Below are 23,717 nucleotides of genomic sequence, written 5' to 3' on the forward strand. Positions count from 1 at the left end.
CAAGTATGGTAGGATGAGAGAGAGAGGGACAAGTATGGTAGGATGAGAGGGGAGGGACAAGTATGGTAGGATGAGAGAGGGAGGGACAAGTATGGTAGGATGAGAGAGGGAGGGACAAGTATGGTAGGATGAGAGAGGGAGGGACAAGTATGGTAGGATGAGAGAGGGAGGGACAAGTATTGTAGGATGAGAGAGAGAGGGACAAGTATTGTAGGATGAGAGAGAGAGGGACAAGTATGGTAGGATGAGAGAGGGAGGGACAAGTATGGTAGGATGAGAGAGGGAGGGACAAGTATGGTAGGATGAGAGAGGGAGGGACAAGTATGGTAGGATGAGAGAGGGAGGGACAAGTATGGTAGGATGAGAGAGTGAGGGACAAGTATGGTAGGATGAGAGAGCGTGTAGCTAATTATTTAGAATTCTAGAACCCACCAGTCAAGAGAGTCGAGACAGCATCCAACATCAAGTCAGTCTTACTGAATCAATAAATAAGTATAAAAATCTGAAGCATATTTATATGGTCATGAATGAAAACAGAAAAAAAAAAAATATAAAAATTGTTCTCCTACAGGTAAACACAAAATTTTCACACATCTCCTCCTCCCCCCCCCCCCCCCCCCCCCCCCCCCCCCCCTTGATTCCCTCCTCACACATCTTCCAGTTCGTATTTCAAATTCTTCAACATGGGCCCTCTTCTTTAATTTTTAAACACCTACTTATAAACAATTGGACTTGTGTGTTGGAATAATTAAACAGTTAAAAAAAATTCAGCTGTAAACATGATCACTAGCATTGTCATTATAGCTCATGTTTTGTATACATAAAAAAAAAAAAGCTATTACAGTTCCGTTCTGTAGTTTTAATAAAATGATTGTAAATGGCATTTATCCTTACAGATGTCTATTTTATTTTGTTTGATTTTTCACCCATCCACCACCCTGGTGATCTTGCTCTCCCGTCTCCTCACTGTCCCCACCAAGCTGGTGGGAGGGGGAGGATGTTGGGGATGGGGTAGGAGTTTGGATGGGAACTTTGCGCTGCTGTTGCTGTTGCTTCCCTCCTCCTCCTCCTCCTCCCTTGAATCGATGTGGACTGGGCTGGCTGCCGTTGTTGGACAGGTTCCCATTGGTGGTGGTTGACATCGTATTCGACGACGACGACGACGATGGAGACATCACATTTCCATTGCCGTTGGTGTTGATGTTAGCATTTGCAGGGGCGGTGGTGGTGGTGGTGGTTGTCTGCGTCTGCTGCTGCGGTGCCGACTGTGACTTGTGAGGAGTGGGTTGCTGGGATACGACTGGTGTCGAGGTGTTGGATGTGTTGGTGTTGACATTGGCAGAGTTGGTGGTGTTGTTCTGCGACGACGAAGGCGGCGAAGTTGTTGACGTGGAAGAGGATGACGACGATGACGGTTGAGGAGCAGCGGATGAATGTTGTTGCTGATTGGACTGTGGAATGGCGTGTTCAATGTGGGAAGGAGGCACAGTCTGATATGTGGGGGCTCCATCTTCGGGAGGGTGGATTTCCTGATCGTCTACGATCTCAGACACATCTTGTTCCTGATGAAATTGAAATTATCATAAGGTTATTGAATACACCTGTAAATGAGCTCTAAAAAAACTGACTGAAACTCTTCGTATCGTATCAGAAAAATTTAAAGAATCGAGATGAATAGTAAACAGGAAGCTCACTTGAGCAAAACAATGGCAGAAAACTAATTTACGTGGGAATTAATTAGGCTACTTACAACTGTTTCTTATAATTAGGTACCCTCATCAGTGAAGAAACGGTCAACCAGTTTGTTTACATCGTGAGGTAATCGAGATGTGCTTGTAACAATCATATAACTTTCGATTTGAAGGTGTCTTCATAACGCACTTCCGGCTTTCGCATTAAACTTTTTCATACTTTTAGGTTCTACCAAGTAAATGTGGTCAATTTTGGCTTAGACGAAGCAGTGAAATTTATCGCTTGGCGGCTCAGTTAAAATTGGCTACCATTGGGATCACGACAGGTTTGGAAAGGGAAAAGATAATTTCACGAAGGCTGTGTGAAAATACACTGGGATGTGTTCTGACACAGCAATTCTAAGAAGCGTCCCTTAGCCTTGGCAATCTATCCATCGTAAATATAAACGGCCCTTGAACTATGCGTAGCGCTGTGGAACATTCCTAATTACTTCATGGTCATTCGACTACGATTCATGAATTCTTTCTTTCTTTTTCATTTCTTTCTTTCCTTTTAAAAAATATTTGAATTTGACGAATTGACTGATTTCAGTTAATTGACTGAGAATTTACAGGTCTATATTGAATGAAAATCACAGCTGTGACTTATACTGGCAATTGACAGCTATGTGGTTGAGAGGTAAGAAAGACACACAATAGCCTTTGACCTGTAGGTCAAAGGATCGAATCCCATCATGGGCAGTACAATGTCGAGTCCCTTTGAAAAAGCTCTTTACTCACATTTCTGCACCATACTCATGCATGAAATGAGTGCCTTGCCAGTAACAAAATTGTTTTTGTCGAAGAGAAATCATAATGGTGTCTTACAGGCTGTATGTGCCTCACCCTTCACATCCACGTTACAGAATTGCTGTTGCTTATTAAGACCTCTTGTATAACACTTTGAGCATATTTGATGGATGTTGCATTGTGGAATTATCAAATTTGAGACTTTTTGAAAAGTTGAGGATCATTTAACTTTAATGGACCAATATTTGAAGGGCATAATTTGACATTATGTAATGTCAAAGTTTGGCACTTGACGTGCTCTTATATGTGCACACGTCATTGTCAATCGCTGCAGGCTTTACTTAACAAATGGCATTTTCCTTGTAGTTCTTTTTCCACAAACATTATATGTGGTAATTGTGACTCACATCATCAGGACACAACTCAAACGCTCTGGCTAAGGTCATTCTGGCACTCTGGGATCTTTCCAAGAAGTATCTGGCAATTTAAAAGAGAAAATGAAATGAAATGATTGGTCAATAATTATTCAGCACAGTTCTGGCAATGTCGTTCTATATCCCCAAATCATGCAATACGACTACAGTTGAGCACACTGCAAAGGCGATTGGTCACTTATTATTCAGCAAACACAGTTTTGGCATTGTTTGTGTCAGATTTCACTTCTATCATGTCGCTCTATATCCCAAAATCCTGCAATACGACTACAGTTGAGCACACTTAACACTTGTAGCAAACACGCTTAATAAGAACTAATGGAAATAATAAACACATTGATGTCCCATCTCCCCCTCCCCCCCCCCCCCCCCCTCTTTTTTTTTTCTTCTTTCTTTTACTTATTATTTAAATAAAATTTTTTAATGACATACAGAAAGAACTACTGATAAAAAGAATAATTGAAGACCCTAGTGCTAAAAGTAACTTAAGCACATTTTCATGATTATTAGGCAATCAGGGATAAACATAAAGCATAATCACCTTGGTCAACTCACTAATTTTGTTCTTGCTAAACATAATCTAAGTCCCCTATCTCAATACGACAATATTATTTTTTGTGTACTTTACATATATACAATATTTTTGTGTACTCCACATATATACGACAATATTATTTTTTGTGTACTCCACATATATACGACAATATTATTTTTTTGTGTACTCCACATATATACGACAATATTATTTTTTGTGTACTTTACATATATACGACAATATTATTTTTCGTGTACTTTACATATATACGACAATATTATTTTTTGTGTACTCTACATATATATATATATATATATATATATATATATATATATATATATATATGACAATATTATTTTTTGTGTCCTCTACATATCTAATCCAAATTTTAACCTCCATTTTCCCAAAACTAGCTTCCAGCGACTAAGTAACTTTTAGTACTAAGCTATTCAGTTGGTTTCTTTATATCCATGCTAGGCTGTTGACGACAATAGTCAATAGACTACACTTTACTAACAGTCCTAATTATTACTCAGAATTTGAATATTTCTTAAGTTTTAACCCCAATGGGATAGATAAAATAACACAGCTACGTCCCTTATAAATGTGTTTAAAGGAATAAAAAGATAAAAACGATAACAATAACAATTATAATTTTCTCATCCACAGAATCTTTCCTTTTTTTTTTTTTTTTTACTGAAAAGAGAAGGGGGAAAAAAGATAAAAACGAAAATAAAAACAATCATAATTTTCTCATCCACAAATTTTTAAAAACATTTTTTTTTTTCTTTTTTTTTAAACTGAAAAGAGAAGAAGAGAAATAAAAAAAATAAAAAAGAGAAATAAAAAGACTCTTCAACATAACAAATATAAATATTGGTCTTCATACCCGTTGCTGGTTTCATTGGACTGGGCAGGAGGAGACCAGTTATTATAAGTAGTGTACTGGGCATTGGCTGGGTAAGGTCGCTGAGCACGTGGGAGAAGAAAAGAAAAAAAGTTAATGACAAAATCAAATCATAATCAAGCCTTTAACGCAAAATATCATCTTAAACTTGATTTCTAGAAAACTTACAACATTGCCAACTATTATGAACATTCAGAGCTGCCAACCCTTCATATTCCAAACGTGGAATCAGAATGTCAGAAAATAGGAATCTGAGTCCAAAAAAACATAGTAATCTTTTAACAATGGATAATTCTGTATCAAAATGACCATCAACTTTGTCACCAAAATACATGAAGACAGTATTAGGGCACAGCTGGCAAAAACTACATATCACATGTATTAGGTAATGGAATGGGGAAGGGGGAAAGAAGTGCCATTAATTTTCCTACTTATCTCCCTTTTGGAAATCTTTTTTTTTTTAAATTCACCTTTTTAACCCCCCATTTTTTTTTTATTCTTAACCATCATCATCATTTTTGAAAATCGGAATATAAGAGACAATGGCGGGAATAGCAGAAAGGAAAAGTGAAAATAGGAATGATTCCGCCAAAAGCGGAAGAGTTGGCAGGTATGAAGAATAAGTAGAATTACGAAATTTTGGCTCCAATTTCAGAACATCATGAGCATCTCTATGTCATCAGAAATTATTGAAAATAAAAAGATTAAAGATTTTGAAGTGCTATTTAATCCTTGTGAGGGTAATACTCTTCAACAGCCGTAACGTCACTTCCTTCCTAATGACGCATGGTAACTCAGTAACACTGGCTCTAAACTATCGGAACAATGGCGGACGCCCTTATGAAATATTACCCCGGCAAGCATAAAAACGTATCCAGAGGGAAAAACCCATAAATTTGATCTTGTTTTGACTTTTACACATTCTGATCACAAGGCATATGAAAAGTTCTAGCCAGCATGAAGAATAAAAAGTAATGATTTTCTTTGTTTAGAACCAAGATGGCCACCGTTGCCGGTCGGCGTGACATCAGACAACTGAATCCAATTGGTTGATTTTTAAAGCTAACTATAGAGATGACAATATCTCCTAATTAAGAATTTACAAATTTTCAAGTAGACAGGTTTGCATAGTGTAAAAGTAAATTTTAAAAAATCACTTTTCGAAACATCTTTTTCTGACTTTTCTATGATCCTAAATATTTTAGACACACATCTACAGGGAGACGGTCTGGATAGCTCATTTGGTAGAGCACTCACTTCACAAGCAAAAGGACCAAGATCGATCCCAGTTGAAGTTGAGATTTTTTTCCAACCCCACTTTCTGGGGTGACTGGGTAGCTGGGTCTGTTAGATCTGGTGGAAAGTACTTTGCGATATGACTGGCATCCTGTCCAAAGGGTAGCAAGCAATTGTTATTGTCCTTTCCATTATATGGAAACTGAGATAAACTCCGGCTCTGTGATCTTAATGGCTTTGAAATACTACTTCTTTAAACTAGTAAAGTTGATTGTAAAAAAAAATTAAAAAAAAAAAAAAACAATGTAAGAATTTGGTATATTCATTCGATGGAGAGAAAGATAAAGGGAGTAAATGTGATTCATAAATAAGGGAACAACACAAAACAAACGACGTTTCGGCCTTTTTTCAAGTAAACACGAAATATGTATATATTGACTCATTTAGGCACCTATAGTTTTTCATTTTCATTCCTTACCCTTTCCATTTCTTCATTCAGCCACTCTATAGCCCATGTCCACTTTCGCTTGATCTCTCCATTACTTTGCAGCATGTTGGCGGCCGGGGCACATCTGGAAAGATGAAGATATTGTTGATTGAATTTGATTTACTTTCAGAAATATTACAAGACTGCGTCAAACAACAACACGGTTACGTCCACAAGTTTTCTACCCCCTTTTTTTAATCGAAGTGACTATTCTCATCCCCCTAGTCTAGGATGCTAGTCTTCATAATAGTAGTCCACAATTGTTGTATGTTTAATCCAAAGGTTGTAATGCAGTAATTTGTTAAGTTTCTTGTCACAAGTTGCACAATTAAAAAAAAAATCAATCAAATCCAAATCGCAAAAAGCCGGCGACGTTTTTTTCGGTAATCCAATCGGCCGGGGGGGGGGGGGGGGGGGGGGGGGGGGGGATGAGAATAGAGGCAGCCTTTTTTAATGGTCATATGTTACAGTGAATGACATAATCAGTCGGATGGTGAAAAGGTTTGAACTGAGATATTGCCAAGTTTAGTTTGAAGGTCAATTTTTAACAAAAATGAGATCTTGTCATAAATGATTAAATCAACCCTTTTTGTACATCTTCGGGAAATATCAAAGCTTAATTTCACCTCTAAATATTTTTTACAGCTAGTCAAGTTGAAAAAGTATGAAATTTGAAAAAAGTTGCTGGATACCTTTCCCATACATTTGACCATAACTTCATGAAAAATCACCCGATTTACTTCAAATATACTTTAAAATGCTCTGGTGAGCATATTCTTTCAGAAAATGCAAAAAAATGCAAATCCAAAATTTTCACCTTCTGACTGATTATGTCCTGCACTGAGACATATGATTTTTTATTAGATTTTAGACACAACTTGCAAGTGAAAAATACAATAAATCTGAGTATTCAAAGAAGAACATTTAATATCCCTTTAGGTGATTGACATGTCAATAATCAAACATCATTAAACAATGTTGATATATTGTGTGGCTATTTAGTCTAGTGGTATGACACTCGCTTTCATATCGGAAGGTCATGGGTTCGAGCCGCATACGTTGAGTCCTTGGAAAAGGCTCTTTACTCACATTCTCACTGTACTCAGGTGTAAAATGAGTACCTAGCCATTAAACAGCGTTATATCTGTCAGAAAAAAATTATATTGCCTTACAGACGTCATGTCTCATTCTACATATTACGTGTTGCTGTTGGTCAGAGCCCCTTGTAAAGCATTTTGAGCACATTAAGTGGATATTGCGCTATATAAAAGCTTTTTCTTTTTTTTTAAATATATACTATTACATTTTGTATCAGAAGAAAAACAATTTAAATAAAACATTAAAAAATGTAATGACTTACATGGAGAATTTTGTCATTTGTCATATTTAAAAAAACGATAAAATAAAAGCAAATAAATAAAAATTTTAAAAATATTTAAAGATTCCCTTAATTCATCCCATTGGGGAAATTTGTCTTTAGGGTCTATTCCAAGGGAAGACTGAAATCACCCAGGCGTCAGCTGCAATGCAGTGCCGCAAATTGAGCTTGGGCAAGGTGACTTGCTCAAGTCCACACAGCGCGGCGGGTAATCGAACTCTCTACCTTTCAGGTACGAAGCTAAGACCGTACCGCTGAGCCACGCTGCCCCTTATATGGGATGTTCCATATTAATATTACTAAAATACAACAAAAAGTAAATTTTAACAACTTGAGCTTGTTATTTATAATGCAATTTCCACTAAACATACTCTTTGTGAGGGGTCCCGAGCCAACAGCACCACTTAACATGTAGGAAGAGACACGATGCCTGTTAGGCTAGATGACAATCTTTTCCAACAGAATCAATGCTGTTAACAGTCAGGTACTCATTCTACACCTGAGTACGGTGAGAGAATGTGAGTAAAGAGCCTTTTTCCAAGGACTCATATATGCACCGCTCATAGCAGGTCTCGAACCCCAGACATTCTGATCCAAAGACGAGTGTCAATAGAGAGACAAATAAACTGATAGTAAAAAGAAAAAAAAATGTATCTTACTGTGTGAACAAAGAAACCATGAGTTTGATACACTGGTAAGCCCTCTTCTGGTAGTGATTCTTGGACCTCTGGATGGTGTCAAACAAGCCGTCCCTGTCATCGGGGATACCCTTCAACGCATTGTGAATGCGATGGGTTTGCCACGAGTCTTCTAGCAACAACATCTGAAGCAGGAGATCCATGAAAGGACGCAGCTCGTACGTGTAGGAATAGGCCACCTTTATGAAGACAAGAGAGGTTAATGTTTGATACAAATTACTACTGCTTTTTATCTTTTTAAACTATAAAAGACAATCAGGGTTCCTGCAGCAATTCCATTTTGAAATTCAAGTTTACAAGGTGAATTTTTTTAAATTCAAGGATTAAAGCAATGAATTATTCCTTCGACACTTAGCTTCTCCCATGGGTGCAAGCAACTGGACCTCAAAAAGCCTGCAAGTCTACTTATGACCAGACATATAATCTGAAAAAGCCTGCAAGATTCACGGACTTACGGTTAAAAAAAAAAAAAATCAATCAAATCCAAATCGCAAAAAGCCGGCAACTTTTTTTTTGGTATCCAATCGGCCGGCAGTAGCCGGCACTCTTGCACCCATGGCTTCTCCACTAGTGGAGACTAAACTCCTTAACTGCTGATTCCACAGCAGTTTAAGGGCCTAAAGTTCACTTTTAAAAATTCAACTTAGCCGAAGATATCACTGCAATTGATTAAACTATAAACTTTATGAAATTCAAATACTCTGCCTTTGCAGCCAGTTTGTCGGTGGCCTATTTGGGTGTTTTTTTTCTTCAAGATATAAAATCTCATTAAAAAATTTAGCTTTCTTCACTTCCACTTTACTAATCGTACTGAAATATTGAAATTCCGAAGTTGATGTAAATATGAGAAATACTTTTTTATCCTTTATTTCACTGGTAAAATCTTTCATTAATTTTTTGTTTCTGTTTAACCTTTTCTCAAGTAAATTTTATAAAAAGAAAAGAAAAACATAAAAACTTGAGCATGTAAATAGTGCAACTCGTCATCCTCTACACGAGCTCAAAGCACTTCTCCAGTAGATGCCTTGTTGCCTCAATGTATGGACAATATATAAAGTAAAAGAGTAAAAGATGAATTGGGAAAGAAGCTCACCTGCCACAGCAACTCACTCAGGACCACAGATGAGAAATTGGGATTCTCCCATGAACAATACTGGATGGAGGGGGGAAAAAACAATATAAGATTTTTATCATTCAATAAATTTCACTAAACTTGACAAAATTTCAGACAAGACTTTTCAATCAGTAGAATATCCAATGAAGTGCACAGACAAAAAAAAACAAAACTAGAGGTGCCTAAATGAGTCAATAAAATGGACAGAAAGATAATGGGAGTAAATGTGACTCAGAAATAAGGGAACATCACAAAACAAACGACGTTTCGGCCTTTGGCCTTTTTCAAGTATATATATATATACGAGGGCTCTTTCATAAGTAACCGAAAAATGCCTGTAAAATCAGCGTTTTTTATGCTATCAACAAAATTCTTGAACGTGTTCATACCTTGACTCGTCCTTCATTTCTCTACGTAACAGCCAAGTCTGTCGACACACTTCTGCCAACGCCGCACCATGGAATAGATACCCTCTCGGAAGAAATTTCCGTCAAGGTTTTGTAGCCATTTCCGCACATGGTCAACAAGCTCTTCATCGACATCAAAGCGCTTTCCTGCCAGCTCACGTTTCAGTGGCCCAAAGAGGTGATAATCAGATGGTGCGAGGTCTGGACTGTGTGGTGGGTGTGGCAAAATCTCCCATCCATATTTCTCTAGCCAACCTTGCGTCACTCGTGCTGTGTGGGGTGTATCGTTGTCGTGTTGCAAAATTACCCCGTTGGTCAACTGCCCTGGGCGCTTTCTGCGAATGGCCTCCCTAAGCTTGTCAAGAGTTTGGCAGTACCTTGCAGCATTGATTGTTTCTCCAGGTTGTAAGGTTTCGAACAGAATAACACCACGACTGTCCCAGAAAACAGTTCCCATTATGTTCTTTGCTGACCGCATGACTTTGAATTTCTTCGCGACAGGTGAGGATGGATGTTTCCATGTCATCGAATCTTGCTTTGTTTCTGGGGTGCAATGGTGCAACCAAGTCTCATCACCAGTGACCATGCTGTCAAGAAAAGTCACATCGTACCCTAGAAAGTCTCCGCCGGCGTTGGCAGTATGCCCGTGAACCCTGCGTGAGCTCTTGCTTCTTCTCAAAAGTTCCCTGCAGATGTCCAATCTTTGTTCTTTATGATTGTCTGTCAATTGCTTAGGAACCCATCTTGCGCTGACTTTTCTGTAGCCAAGTTCATCAAATACAATTCTATGGGCAGAAGTTTCCGAAATTTCAAGACTGCTTGCGATTTCATGAAGTTTCAACCTCCTGTCTTGACGAATCAGCTCATCAACTCGCTTCACATTGTCTTCTGACGTCGCAGTTTTTGAACGCCCTCTCCCTTCCCTGTCTGTCAAGTCGGAATGGCCGGCTTCAAACAAATTACACCAGTGATAGACTTGTGTACGGCTTATAACATGCTCATCATATACACTCTGAAGTTCTTTATGAATTTCGGTAGGATTCAGACTTATGGCGTTCAAAAAACGTATGACAGCTCTGATTTCCTCCTTTGACCAAGTTTCAAGGTGGGCCGCCATCTTTAAAATCGTCTAGAAATTCATTGTGCAAAATGATGCACTTCATAATTTCTGGGAATATCCGTAAGGAAATAAGGAATATCATGTTGTTTACAGAATTAAAAAATCTCCACTGGTTGCTGAGCAATGGGCATTTTTCGGTTATTTCTGAAAGAGCCCTCGTATATTCAAGTACATCGATATATATTTCGTGTTTACTTGAAAAGGCCAAAAGCAAATTAACTCCCTTTATATTTCTCTCCAAGTGCACAGACAACTTACTGTCATGAATCCGGCCATGATGAAGGCCTGCCTGCCAATGAATATCATTGTGACAACTCGACTGAAATCTCATTACCTGGTGTCCAAGCCTAGTACGTGTTTGGATTGAAAAAAGCAGTCCTTCAAAGCCGTAAGGCCCATGGAGCCAGAGTCTATCCTAAGTTTCTATAGCGTGAAACAGATGATAGCAATTGCTTGATACCCTTTGGATAGGATGTTAGTCTATCACAAAGTACTTTCCACCAGATCTAACAGACCCAGCTACCCATTTACTGCTGGGTGGACATGGGGGAGGGTTGGAAAAAAAAATCTCGACTGCATCCAGGATTCAACACCACTACCACATTACCTCATCCGTCTGTAGTGTTTAATTCATCCTGTTTTGTTAAAAAGGGGAAACACAAAACATCCATTTTATGTTTTTGTCTATTAAATCTACATTCAATTTCACACTGTTATTTATCGTCTCAATGATTAGATAACACTCCAAAATCCGTATAATTATGCATGCTGGCATCAACTTTTATTTTCAATACGTTTTAATGACTCCGAAAAGCTCATGAACTTCTGAAAATGGAACCAAAATTTCGTCTTTCTACAAATTTTTCGTAGTACTAGGCAGGTTCTGAATATTGAACTTAAGCCCACCTTCAAGAGTTTGGCTGTCTCCTCCACCATGTTGGCTTCCTCTATGATCTTCTTGACGTAGACACTGCGGCCAAACAGGATTTCTAGCACCTGGGGCTGGATCAAGATGAGTGGTTTGGGACACATTGGATCTCCGTGTGGGTTGGGGAGGGGTGGCTGGCTCTGGAACAGTAGGGGATAGAAAAATATGGAAGAGTTAGCCACAAATTTTAAATGTCAATATGATTCATCTGTCTGCACATACAAAATTTTTTTGTTTTTAGAGGTTTAACGGCAGTTATAACACACGTGGGTCATGAAAAAGCTAGCACCTACAACAATTGATTGTTTTTGTTTTAGTTTTTAAGGCTTTTTATGGTGCTTGCGACATATTTAGGTCATAAAAAGAAGAAAATGGGATGGTCAAAATATTATAGATTTACAATCAAATCACCCAAGAAAAAGTAAGACAAAGGGGAATTGGTTCAAGTAGGGAACAGTTGAAGATTCCAAGAGCATTCCATCGATGTACTTAAGCTTGAGATCACCTTAAAGTCTTATCCAGATACCAGCGCAGGATCCCACTAAAAAAAGGAACACACTCAAATGTTTACAGAATGCATAACTAGCACTACATAACAGAGAGATAACAGAGAGATGATTTACAAAGAAAAAACATCTCTCTATAACTATTCATTTGTCTGTTTCCCTCTCGGCCAGGGCCAGAACAAAACCAAGTAATCTCATTCCAAGACAAAGACAGAAAGCAAGTTGGAAAACAGATTATAGGGGGATAGAAGACACAGTAAGTACCTCCCTGCCCACTAAGGGAGGTCAGGAACCCCACCCAGTTTAATGGTTTCACATGGACTCACTGGAATCGAGGATCGACACCTCTGGGACACATCACAGCAACGGATCAGTTGAGAGACGACTGAGTAGAGCTTGTTGAGTTCAGCATATTGGTACTTGATGGGTGGTCCAGGTCCCTCGTCCAACGCCACCAACATGAACTGAGCTGGCACGTGGAGCTGGAGCAGCTGTCTCTTCTGAGAAAACAAGAGGAAGAAAATATATTTGATCACCATTTTAATTCTTTTTTATATTTTGAAAAAAAAAAAAAAAAGAGAGAAACACAACAAAAAAACACAAACTTAACTAAAGTAAACTTTAAAAGTAATGTAGAAAAATGAATAAAACAGTTTAAAAAATAACAAAATACTTTTATTGGGTTATTTTTTTTTTTTGGGGGGGGGGGGGGGTTGTTATTGGCTGAAGAAGGGTTTTGAGCCCGAAAAGTTCAGTGTTTGGCATTTTGTTGAGAAATGAATGGCTGATGTCTTCTAAAATAAAAGCTTACAATCTTCCAGTTGGTCTCCTCCACATTGGCGTTCATGTTGAGATACATCAGAAACAGATGGAAGTACTGCTGGAGATGCCTTCCGTGTTCTGATATGTCTTTCTTGAGTAACGACAGGGCTGCCACGATCAGGTGGTCGCTCAGGGTGGCATTAGCATCCAACAGATTATTGGCTAATGGTTGGGTTGGAATAAAAAAAGTAATTTTTAAAATTAGAAAAAAACAAAACAAAAAAACAAAACAGATTTACTGATCATTAAAAGATTTATTAATCAGCAGACACCTAATATGATTCAATAATCTGAAGTCACATCCACCCAGCAACGAGCAGCTTGGTTCTTAACAAAGAAAATAATAATAATAATAATAATAATAATAATCTTTATTGTCCAAATTAAAGGCAATTCATGTGAGGTAAACAATGCTCAGTTTGGTTCATGGTATGAACATCAACACATTTACAAATACAGACACAGCCATACACGAACATACACGCTTGCACATTGTTTCTACACATGTATACAAAAGAAATGAGCGTACATACAAACACATATACATACATACATACATACATACATGCAGACATACATACAAACCAGCATATCATCGTATATGCATGCCTACATTCATACATACATACATACATACATACATACATACATACAATCAGTACTTTTTAGTCTTCATGCTGGCTAGAATATTTTCACATTGGGGTGCTTGGCAGGTATGACTACAATACCTGTATCGGGGACCTAAAACCAGATTTAAAAAGGTGAGTAACCATTGAAAGAAAAAATTCCTTACCACCCATTGGAGAACATGGACCATCATTCAATGTCAGGCTACTCAAAATGGCTAAGATTTTCACAAAGGTGGCCCGAACCTGAGAAAAGAAAATTCAGATTCAAGACAATCATATTGCAATATAAATTATCAGTTAAAAATGTTTTTTTTTTTTAAAATTACATCATAACAAAACAATGCAAAAAATAGAGAAAGAGCTGAATTTTTAAAACATTTCTCCTAGGTTATTGAATGCTGATTTCTGTGTATTTTTAATGTCAATAATTTAATCCATGTCTTTTCTTTGCCACGTCTGTTGTGCAATTTCCGAAAAGGATGAATAAAATTCATTATTATTATTATTATTATTGTTATTATTATTATTATTATTATTATTATTATTATTATTATTATTATTATTATTATTATTAGTATTATCGTCTTATTCAGACAAACAAACCCAACTTTTTGTTCACAGATACAGACTGCCTACTTGAAAATTTCTCATTGAGAACAGACGATACAAGTTATTTTGCATTTTATTTTATTTTGTTTTCCACTATAATTTGTGTATTGTTGTGCTGATGAAGGGTTTGTACCCGAAACGTCCATTGTCTGCATCGTTCCTATACAAACCCTCTCCATTTTAACTCTTTCGATGAGGATGTTTACAACTCTCATAAACAAAGTAGCGTGTTTACTTTTAATAAGAAATACCCAATCATTGGACATCAACGGATCACGTGATTGATGACTTGGGTTGGACGTAAAACCGGAATACAGACCACTCCAATTAAAATTCACTTAATTGTTGGTTTGAGAGAAAAAAGCTGGACGCCCATAAAAAGTAAAGGAAGAAGGCACAGCACGACTCACCTCATTGGAAGGACACTCCAAAAGGTACTCGGTCAGAATGAGAGGGTTGTTGAAGATGACGTTCTCAGCAAACCACTGCCTCACTTTCTTGCTGGTCCGGAAATGGATGTGGAGAGCTTCTGACCAGTCACCAGCTGGACCCCTGGGTGATGAAAGCATCAAAAGTTATAAGCTGTCAATTTGTATACACGAGATAAGACAGTGATAGGGCTAAGTGGTCTTGTGGTATGACACTCGCTTTCGGATCGGAAGATCCTGGATTCGAGCCTCGCTCGGCACATAGTTGAGTCCTTGGAAAAGGCTCTTTACTCACATTCTCTCACCGTATTCAGGTGTAAAATGAGTACCTGGCCATTAACAGCGTTGTCTCTGTTCGAAAAATAATTGTAATATCGCCTGACAGGCGTCATGTCTCGTCTTAAATGTTAAGTGTTGCTTTTGGTTAGGGACCCCTTGTAAAGCGCTTTGAGCACGTTTAGTGGATATTGCACTATTACATAAAAACTCAAAAGCTCAAGAGAATGACCTCAGACTGGCCGATTACCTGTCAGACGTGACGGTGTGTGATCTTTACATCAAGTCATAATCAAAGCATAATAATAATAATAATGATAATAATAATAATAATAATAATAATAATAATAATAATAATAATAATAATAATAATAATAATAATAATAACAATAATAATAATAATAATAATAATAATAATAATAATAATAATAATAATAATAATAATAATAATAATATAATAATCATAATCATAATAATCATAATAATAATAATAATAATAATAATAATAATACGAGAAGGAAAACAGCTGGTAAATTCCTGCTTGGCCTACCTCAGAGATTTCTTGGTCTTGAAACCAACACTGAACAAGAATTTGGAGGCCAATTCTGTACTGATTAGAGAGATCTGTTCAATTTCTGGGGTCTGAAAACAGCAATGTTTAAGTTCAAATTATACATATATATATATAATATATAATTTTGTGACTGAAACCATGCCCCTTCTTCCTTCCTCCACTCCCATAACAACACACACACACACACACACATATATACACATGTGAAATTTTTTAAAACCATTTTAACAAAAATGAAATACGTAAACAAAAGAGCACATTCAGATCATATTTCTATTATGGAACAAATAGAGAAATGGCTTGAAAAAGGAGCTTAAAAAATGATAACCTGCCCCCTAGAACTAAAACTGTTGAAGTCCATCAAGAGCTGTCAACTCATAAGGTTAGTAAAACAAGATTGAATTATTTAAGTCCTGTCGAGGTTAAATCCATCCATTCAATGCTTTGCTCTGAGACTCTCAGGGGCTATGTTCTCTATTATTATTTGATCCCCTTTTTAATCTCTAACCAACCTGCAAACTTTTATTACACATTTTATATTGTTTTATCTGAGTACTTCTGGATTGTCTATTACATTATATACAGCAAAACATGTCATAGTCTATTATGGTAAGTTAATTCCGCATTTTGGTCTCAAATTCGGCTCCTTTTTTTTTTTTTTTTTTTTTGGTATTCCAATTCCTCTTTGGGGCTACTGGGGTAGCCGCCTCTGGTGATAACATCACTCAATAATAAATAGGAAAAAAAAAGGGGTGGGGGAGGGGGAACTTTTTAAAATCCAACAGAGATTTTTTTTAATACTCTAAAACACAAAGAAAAAAGAACTGGAGAAACCAGGGAGAAAAGACAGTGTTGGCAGCTCTGGAGAAGAAAAAACATAACATTAACAAATAACATGAAAAAAAAGAATCTCACCACTTTGCCGTCAGCAATAGCCTGGTTGATGGCAAACTGGTTACAGACCACCAGTTTCTTCATGAAGGTGAAATACTCCACTGAAAATTGGCTCTTCTCGTGCATGAACCGCACATTGCCACGCCTCACACATCGCTCTATGGCATCTGGCATTTTCAATGGTGGCAGAGCATTGGTATTGCCTGCAGAGGAGAACATTATTTGTTTTTAAAATAAATAAATAAATAATCAAACAATCTTAAAATAATAACAAGTAATTTTTTAAAAACAAAAAAAAAAAAAAAAGGAAAAGGAATATTTGTACAGTACAGACAGTGTAAATTTTATTTTTATAGATAAAAACTCAAAATCCACTTTTTTCAAATAAATAAATAAGTAAGAAAAATAATTAATTTCATAATCTATGAGCATTACTAGAGTTGGCACAAAGAATAAGTCCTATTCTTTATTCATATCCAATCATTCAAGAAAAGTCAACGTCGAAATTGAAAATATAATTATAGGAAATCTGACTTTCAAGAAACTCCTCACCTCAATAAATTTGTGGCTGGCTGAGAAAACCCAGAAAGATGTGCAAATTTCACAAATTGAGTTATGTAAGCAGTGGTATAGACCACATCTTTCTGATCGTTTACACTTTAAATTTTCTTTCTATGTCTATTAGAACCCAAGTTATGAATTTTTTTCTGAATAAAATTTGCTGCTATGGGAAACCCTTTATCTTCGATTTTGGCTCATATTTCGAATCGAAACTTGTCGCATCTTCCAGGGTTGTCTCAGCCTGTCTCACCCGGTGTTCTACACATTATTAAATGTTTCCTTCTTACCAAGTGAAAGACTTTTGAAATCTTTGGAAATCTCCTCATCTGTGTTCTCCTCCATCTTGATTTGTTCATAAAACAGAATGTATGCATTCCACCAGCGCTTTTGTCTCCGGAATGCAGTTCTGAAAGAAAAGAAAGAGAAAAACACTAGCGAATTTCAAGATTTTTGTATGGTAAACCCCATGGACTAAAAATCTCAGGAAAAAAAATAAACTTAGTCTTACTTTTGACAATGTCAAATTTGAATTATGTAGTCATACTTTAGACAATGTCAAATTAGTCATACTTTTGACAATATCAAATTTGATTTAGTTACCATACTTTTGACAATGTCAAATTTGATTTAGTTACCATACTTTTGACAATGTCAAATTTGATTTAGTTATCATACTTTTGACAATGTCAAATTTGATTTACTTAGCCATACATTTGACAATGCCAAATTCAGATAAATAACAGAGACATCCTACCTTTTCAACATGTGGTCGTAGACTTCCCCAAGGTATTCCCCTCCAAAACATTGGTTCTTCATCTCCTCCTCGTCATCCATTTTACACTCGGTCACGTCGCCGTCATCAAACTTGTACCACTTGGCCACTGGATCACTCACACCCCTGAACAGGATAAATTACAATTAATCAAATGGAATAGAAGCTTAAATGTAATTTGACTAATACCAGACCTGCCCAAGTGAAAATTTTAAAAATCGTAATGTTTAGGAGATCCAGAATTGGGTCAAATAAAGATGGCGTTCATGATGATTATGACGCTAACGGCAACTGAACACAATACACTTGATTGAGGATTCTCCTCAAATCATACACTACAATTCAAACCTGGCTTTATGTTCAACAATAAAAACAAAATCATCAACATACATAGCATGGCCATTTTGGAATCCCGTTCTCACAATTAGATACTAATATTCAACTCTCCTTAAAAAAAAAAAATTAAAAAAAAAAATTATTTTATATATATATATATATATATATATATATATATATATATATATATATATATATATATATATATTACCTAACAGAACTAAAGAATTTGGCATAGGACAAGGTTAAATGGACTAAAATATAACAGCCAGACAGTTGCTGGACAATTGACAATCCATAGAAAGCAGCCTCGCCACGATGTAGTAAGCCTTATTTCACTCAATCATTCATTATCATGCCAAGCTTCATCTTTGGTGGATTCACCAGGTTATAAATTTCCACTAACACAAGACATTTTCAAACTCAGGGAAAAAAAAAAATAATAAAAAAAATAAAAAGAAAAGAAAAATTTTAAAAAATTCCCCTTATCCATCCCATAGGGGAAATTTGTCTCTAGGGTCTATTCCGAGGGAAGACAGGAATAACCCAGGTGTGCCCCCCCTCTTAATAGAAAAGAAGAAAAGAAAAATAATAAAAATAATTTTTTAAAAATATTTTTTTTTAATTGAGCTTTATATAGCGCAATATCCACTAAATGTGCTCAAAGCGCTTTACAATAATAATAATAAAATAAAGCTCAAACTTACTTGTGTAGGATATAGGAGTAGTAGTGTCCCCCACTGGCCTGACCACTGTGTACCAACACCCCGACTAGTTTGTACTTGGTACTTTGAGTGTCGTCAAACTCATCTATAATCTCACCTTTTCACAAGACGGAAAAATAAAACAAGAATCTTTTTTAAAATGCTTTCTACTTACTAGTATAAGAGGCGGACATAGAACGTAGTAGAAATGGCAGGAAAGAGAGAAATGGATTTTAATGAAAGATTCTTACATTTTCATCTTGATATTTGGTCATAAAAGGATAGAATCTAATCAGACTATGAATTCACGTAGAGTATAACGTTGTTAATTTCACATATTATCGCAGGAATAAATAACATTGTGAAATTTAATGTAAGCTTCAATTTAATATACAAAAACAGATAAAATGGATGCTTGGGGTTTCCCCTTCATCAACAAAACAGGATGAATAAAACATTACAGATGAATGAAATAATGTGGTAGTGGCGTTGTTAAGATCTTTCACAAAAATTGGCCAAAAAAAAAGTGGGATATTTCGAAAATTGCGGAACAGGCTGAAAGGGAGGATATTATTCCTCTGTCTGCAAAATTGCAGATTTCCTCAGATCCACGGAAGACCACTAGCCCTGAATAATTAAAATGGATTATCTGACTTTTCCTTACCTTCCAACTTGGCCAAGCCTTGTACTGTGTAAGGCTCCATGTTCAACTCTTTCGGAAACTCAAAGTAATCATTGAATTTAATTGCACACTCCCTGGTTTAAACAAAAAGAGAGAGAAAAGGGTAATCATAAAGGGCAAAGCACGAAAACTCATAAGGACATACGTAATATCTTTTATCAATCTTAAGAAATCAGTTGTCCAAAGGAGTTCGAACTCTTAAAGGCATTTCCTATAGCCAGTGAGTCTCACGACTTTGAAATCTTATTCCTTTGTAGCCACCAGATCGAGAGAGGAAGAGAAACAATCACTCGACTAGGGCTGGCCAAAAGGGTCTGTTGAAATGGAACAAATCGTGGGGTATGAATTTTCGATTTCAAACTTCTTTTTATAATTTAAAAAAAAAAACACAAAAAAAAAATAAAAGCAATCATAAAAATTGGGAAGACTAATGCGAAAAGAGAATATGAAAAAAAAAAAAAAGGAAAGGAAAATGAGGAAAATTAATGTGAAGAAAGAAAATTTTAAAAATTTGGAAAAAATATTATATTTTTGTTAACACTGTCAGATTATCCATTTCTTAAACTTGAGCTTTTCTATATATAGCTCAAAAACCAATTAAATGTGCTCAAGGTGCTTAACAAAGGGTCACAAGCCAAAACGTATTATGTAGAAGTGGACATATATCTATCAGGCACAATTACAAGTTTTTTTTGGACAGAAAATGAGTTGACAGAATGGTTAAGGCATTGCCTTGTGACCTAGAAGGTCCGAGTTTGCACCCCGCTTCAGGCACTTTTGTTTATTTTTTCTTTGAGTAAAATTATTAACCTCCAATTTGCTCACTTTGATTCCTGTTGTAATCACATGGATTATCTATATTCCGTGGAATACCTAGGCAACGATTCAAGACGATGACACGTGGAAGAGCATAATTATTTTCAAATTTTTATTAAAACATAAACATTCAGTAGATGGAATTTGCCACGGAGATGCCTATTTCATAGTGATGTTACTGTTGTCTTTGCGAAAATTAAGATTTTAAGATGAGTAGAAACAAAATGGAAAGAATGGATAAAAGTAAAACAAAAACTTCCATTAAAAAAAAAAAGTGATTTAAAATATAAGAAAGAAAAGTAAGTGTACAAAGGAGTTCGAACTCTTAAAGGCATTCCCTGGAGCCAGTGAGTCTCACGACTTTGTTATTCTGTTCCTTTGTAGCCACCAGATCGAGAGAGGAAGAGAAAGTCTCACTCGACTAGGGTTGGCCAAAAGGTTCTGGCAATTGATGACGATACAAGAAGGAAAACAAAGTCGTATATTATCTTGATGATATTAAGTATAAACGACTGTGAAAAAATATAACATAAAGGTTTGGGTGCCACTTACCGTTCCCAATCATAATCAAAACGTTTTAACTGTATGGCTAGAATTTTAGGAAGTTTCCGTATAACAAGTCTCTTGACTGTGTCAACCTTGAATAATGAAAAAAAAAAATTGTAAGGAAAAAATGAGCAAAGAAAAATAAATAAATACATATAACATAAACCAAAAAAAATTTCAACTCGTGGCAAAAGAATTCCAGGTTGTTCCGGTGCGATCTGTTCTATTTTTAAAAAATGAGTATTGGCCACTAATCATGTTGTTTGGGGGTTCTGTTGGTAGAGCACTCGTCTCACAATCAAAGGAGATCGGTATTGGTCCTGGGTGTAATCTTATCTACCTTGCAGTGACATAGGTAACTAGGTCTATTAGATCTGGTGGAAAGTACTTTGAGATAGATTATAGCATCTTATCCAAATGGTAGCAAGACATTGTGACTCCATTTAATGCAATGGAAACAAACCAGGATGTACTCTGGGCTCAATGGAGCCAATGCCTCAGAAAGAATACTTTTGGTTTTTTTCTATAGCTGAGATGCTCCATTATAATTTATCATTCAAATTTATAAATAAATATTGACAATTTTAGAATTTACTGTTCAATATGAATGTCATCTTATTTATTTAATCAATAAAAAACGTATTGAAAACATAACACACATTTTAAATTTTTTGTCCAAGGCACAAGAAAAAAAAAGAAAAAAATTGAATGCATCTTTTACCAAGCTTGAGGATTGTCCAGCCTCAATTGCCTATTAATTCAAAGACGATCTAACTTTTGTTACTATTTTTCATTTCCACGAACACCCACCTTTTTGTTACACTTCTCACAATGATATGCATTCTCTCCCTCCAATAAATCTCCTTTGACGTATTGCTCCAGTGACTCAAACAAGTTGGCATGGTTACGAATATCCACATTCAACGTGGTGAAGGCCTCCTCTCTCTGATACCTGGGATGTAACAAGTTCACAACATAGTTTACATCCAGAATTTTTTTTTTGACTAACAAATTTTTAATGACATCATGTGTCCTCAGACGTACCAAAGTAGACACAAAACTGCCTGAAGCAGTTAATCAGAAAAACTTTTGAGCAAACTATTTTCAATAAAACTTTTCAGGCTCAGACCCATTTAGGCCACTAGAAAACCAATTTTAGTCTGATAATACAAAAGCAGATATCTTGCCAAAAATAATGGAAACTAGTGAATCATCCGACATCTGCATGTAATGGGTAGGCATATCATTATTCTCCAAGTTAAAACCTCAAAACGAACCATTCTTGTAATAATGTAATCCTGTTCCTCCTCCTCCTCCTCCTCCTCCTTCTTCTTCTTCTTCTTCTTCTTCTTCTTCTTCTTCTTCTTCTTCTTCTTCTTCTTCTTCTTCTTCTTCTCCCTCCCTCCCTCCCTCTCTCTCTTCACAGCTTCGTATTCACTTTAAAAATCAAAGCAAGCGGGTTTCCTACTACAACTCTGACTGGTTTGCCAAGGTAAAGAGTAAGACTTACCTATGAGGACAATCTTTACAGATCTTCTGGTCAGCAAAGGAACCTCCCATGACCTGGCCCAGAATGCTGGGTTGCTTGAGGGCCTTCAGAGCTTCGTCCAAACTATCCACAAGACTGTTGAAAAACTCTAGGGCATCGTGCTGTTCTCGCAGGTTCACTGGCTCACCCCACAACCTGTTCATCAAAGAAGGAAGGAAAATTAACCAAGGAAATAATTTATGCGAGACCTTCTTGTATTGTGCATCAAGAGGTTGACCGATACTAAACTCGGGACAACTGAAATCCCTTTGTCCTGCTTTTGTTTTACATACGATAGAAATGCTAATTGTTTGTTGGGGTTTTTTTATTGGTTTTTTATCATTTTCAATTTTTTTGCATTTTGATTGATTGGAAAATAAGAGATTATTATTATGTAAGATAAAGAAAGTTCATTGAGATGAAAAAAGACCGTTTTCAGACGATAATGAGATAGAAGATATGGGTGTGGACTGATGTAAAGCCATGAGCCCAGACAGCCAATGTTCTCCCCTGCCCTTGGGGGAATTCACGAGCTCAGAATGCTTTGGTCCCTAGAAAACAACACTTAACACGGAGGATGAGACATAATGCCTGTTAGGTGCTATTACAAATTTTTCCAACAGAGACAATGCTGTTAACAGTCAGGTACTTATTTTACACCCGAGTACGATGGGAGAATGTGAGAAAAGAGCTTTTTCCAAGGACTCAACTATGCACCACTAAGAGTGGGACTTGAACACTCAACCTTCCGGTCCGAAGGCCAGTAGTGTCATACCACTAGACCACATAGATCACTGACTAAAAATACAAAAATGACAATAACACAAGCCATACTTGAAGTGTTTCCAGAATCCTCTAGGTACAAAATACTGAAGCTTGCTGGCAGCCAAGTGGCCAAAGATAACCTGTATCTGTTTGAGGACGCCCAGGTTGTAGTTCTTCCTCTCATCATCCTTGGACTGGGGAGTTCCAGGCCCACTGTCTTCCTCGTCGTCCTTATTGCTGACATCCATCTCTTCCTTGATGGGACCAACCATCGGATAAGGCATATCCATGGATGCCTGAGGTGATAAATATATCAAATAAAAAAAATAATATGTGAGCAAAATATAGTTGGGAAAATGAAAATATTTGTTTCACCAGGGTAGGTTTCATTTCATTTTAACGAGTTTTGCAGCACTTGGTATAATTTTTCTGCATCAGTAAAATGGATGATAATGCAGAACTGCCAACCCTTTTACATTCCAAAAGTGGAATCGAAACATCAGAAAATAGGAATTTGAGACAAAAAAAATACGAATTGGTCACAA

General features: G+C 36.5%; 1 protein-coding gene across 1 annotated transcript in view; it reads right to left on the bottom strand.

Moving 5' to 3' along the window:
• Nucleotides 1-777: 777 nt before the first annotated feature.
• Nucleotides 778-23,717, bottom strand: part of LOC144980766 (ubiquitin carboxyl-terminal hydrolase 9X-like) — a 66,140-nt gene continuing 43,200 nt past the window's right edge. The window contains exons 38-58 of the mRNA XM_078928544.1: nucleotides 23,242-23,468; nucleotides 22,390-22,563; nucleotides 21,690-21,831; nucleotides 20,886-20,971; nucleotides 19,500-19,591; nucleotides 18,839-18,953; nucleotides 17,778-17,921; nucleotides 17,311-17,429; nucleotides 16,484-16,665; nucleotides 15,545-15,636; nucleotides 14,701-14,842; nucleotides 13,846-13,924; nucleotides 13,042-13,214; nucleotides 12,557-12,730; nucleotides 11,703-11,864; nucleotides 9,249-9,308; nucleotides 8,117-8,334; nucleotides 6,071-6,164; nucleotides 4,339-4,418; nucleotides 2,888-2,957; nucleotides 778-1,562 (exon numbers count right to left, since the gene is read on the bottom strand). Coding sequence (XP_078784670.1) covers nucleotides 906-1,562; nucleotides 2,888-2,957; nucleotides 4,339-4,418; nucleotides 6,071-6,164; nucleotides 8,117-8,334; nucleotides 9,249-9,308; nucleotides 11,703-11,864; nucleotides 12,557-12,730; nucleotides 13,042-13,214; nucleotides 13,846-13,924; nucleotides 14,701-14,842; nucleotides 15,545-15,636; nucleotides 16,484-16,665; nucleotides 17,311-17,429; nucleotides 17,778-17,921; nucleotides 18,839-18,953; nucleotides 19,500-19,591; nucleotides 20,886-20,971; nucleotides 21,690-21,831; nucleotides 22,390-22,563; nucleotides 23,242-23,468 — 3,282 coding nt within the window. The 3' untranslated portion in view covers nucleotides 778-905. The remainder of the gene's footprint in view (nucleotides 1,563-2,887; nucleotides 2,958-4,338; nucleotides 4,419-6,070; nucleotides 6,165-8,116; nucleotides 8,335-9,248; nucleotides 9,309-11,702; nucleotides 11,865-12,556; nucleotides 12,731-13,041; nucleotides 13,215-13,845; nucleotides 13,925-14,700; nucleotides 14,843-15,544; nucleotides 15,637-16,483; nucleotides 16,666-17,310; nucleotides 17,430-17,777; nucleotides 17,922-18,838; nucleotides 18,954-19,499; nucleotides 19,592-20,885; nucleotides 20,972-21,689; nucleotides 21,832-22,389; nucleotides 22,564-23,241; nucleotides 23,469-23,717) is intronic.

The sequence above is a fragment of the Berghia stephanieae genome, chromosome 10 (genome assembly GCF_034508935.2).
Source record: "Berghia stephanieae isolate SIO BIC M18660-M18661 chromosome 10, UCSD_Bste_1.3, whole genome shotgun sequence".
Classification (NCBI taxonomy): domain Eukaryota; kingdom Metazoa; phylum Mollusca; class Gastropoda; order Nudibranchia; family Aeolidiidae; genus Berghia; species Berghia stephanieae.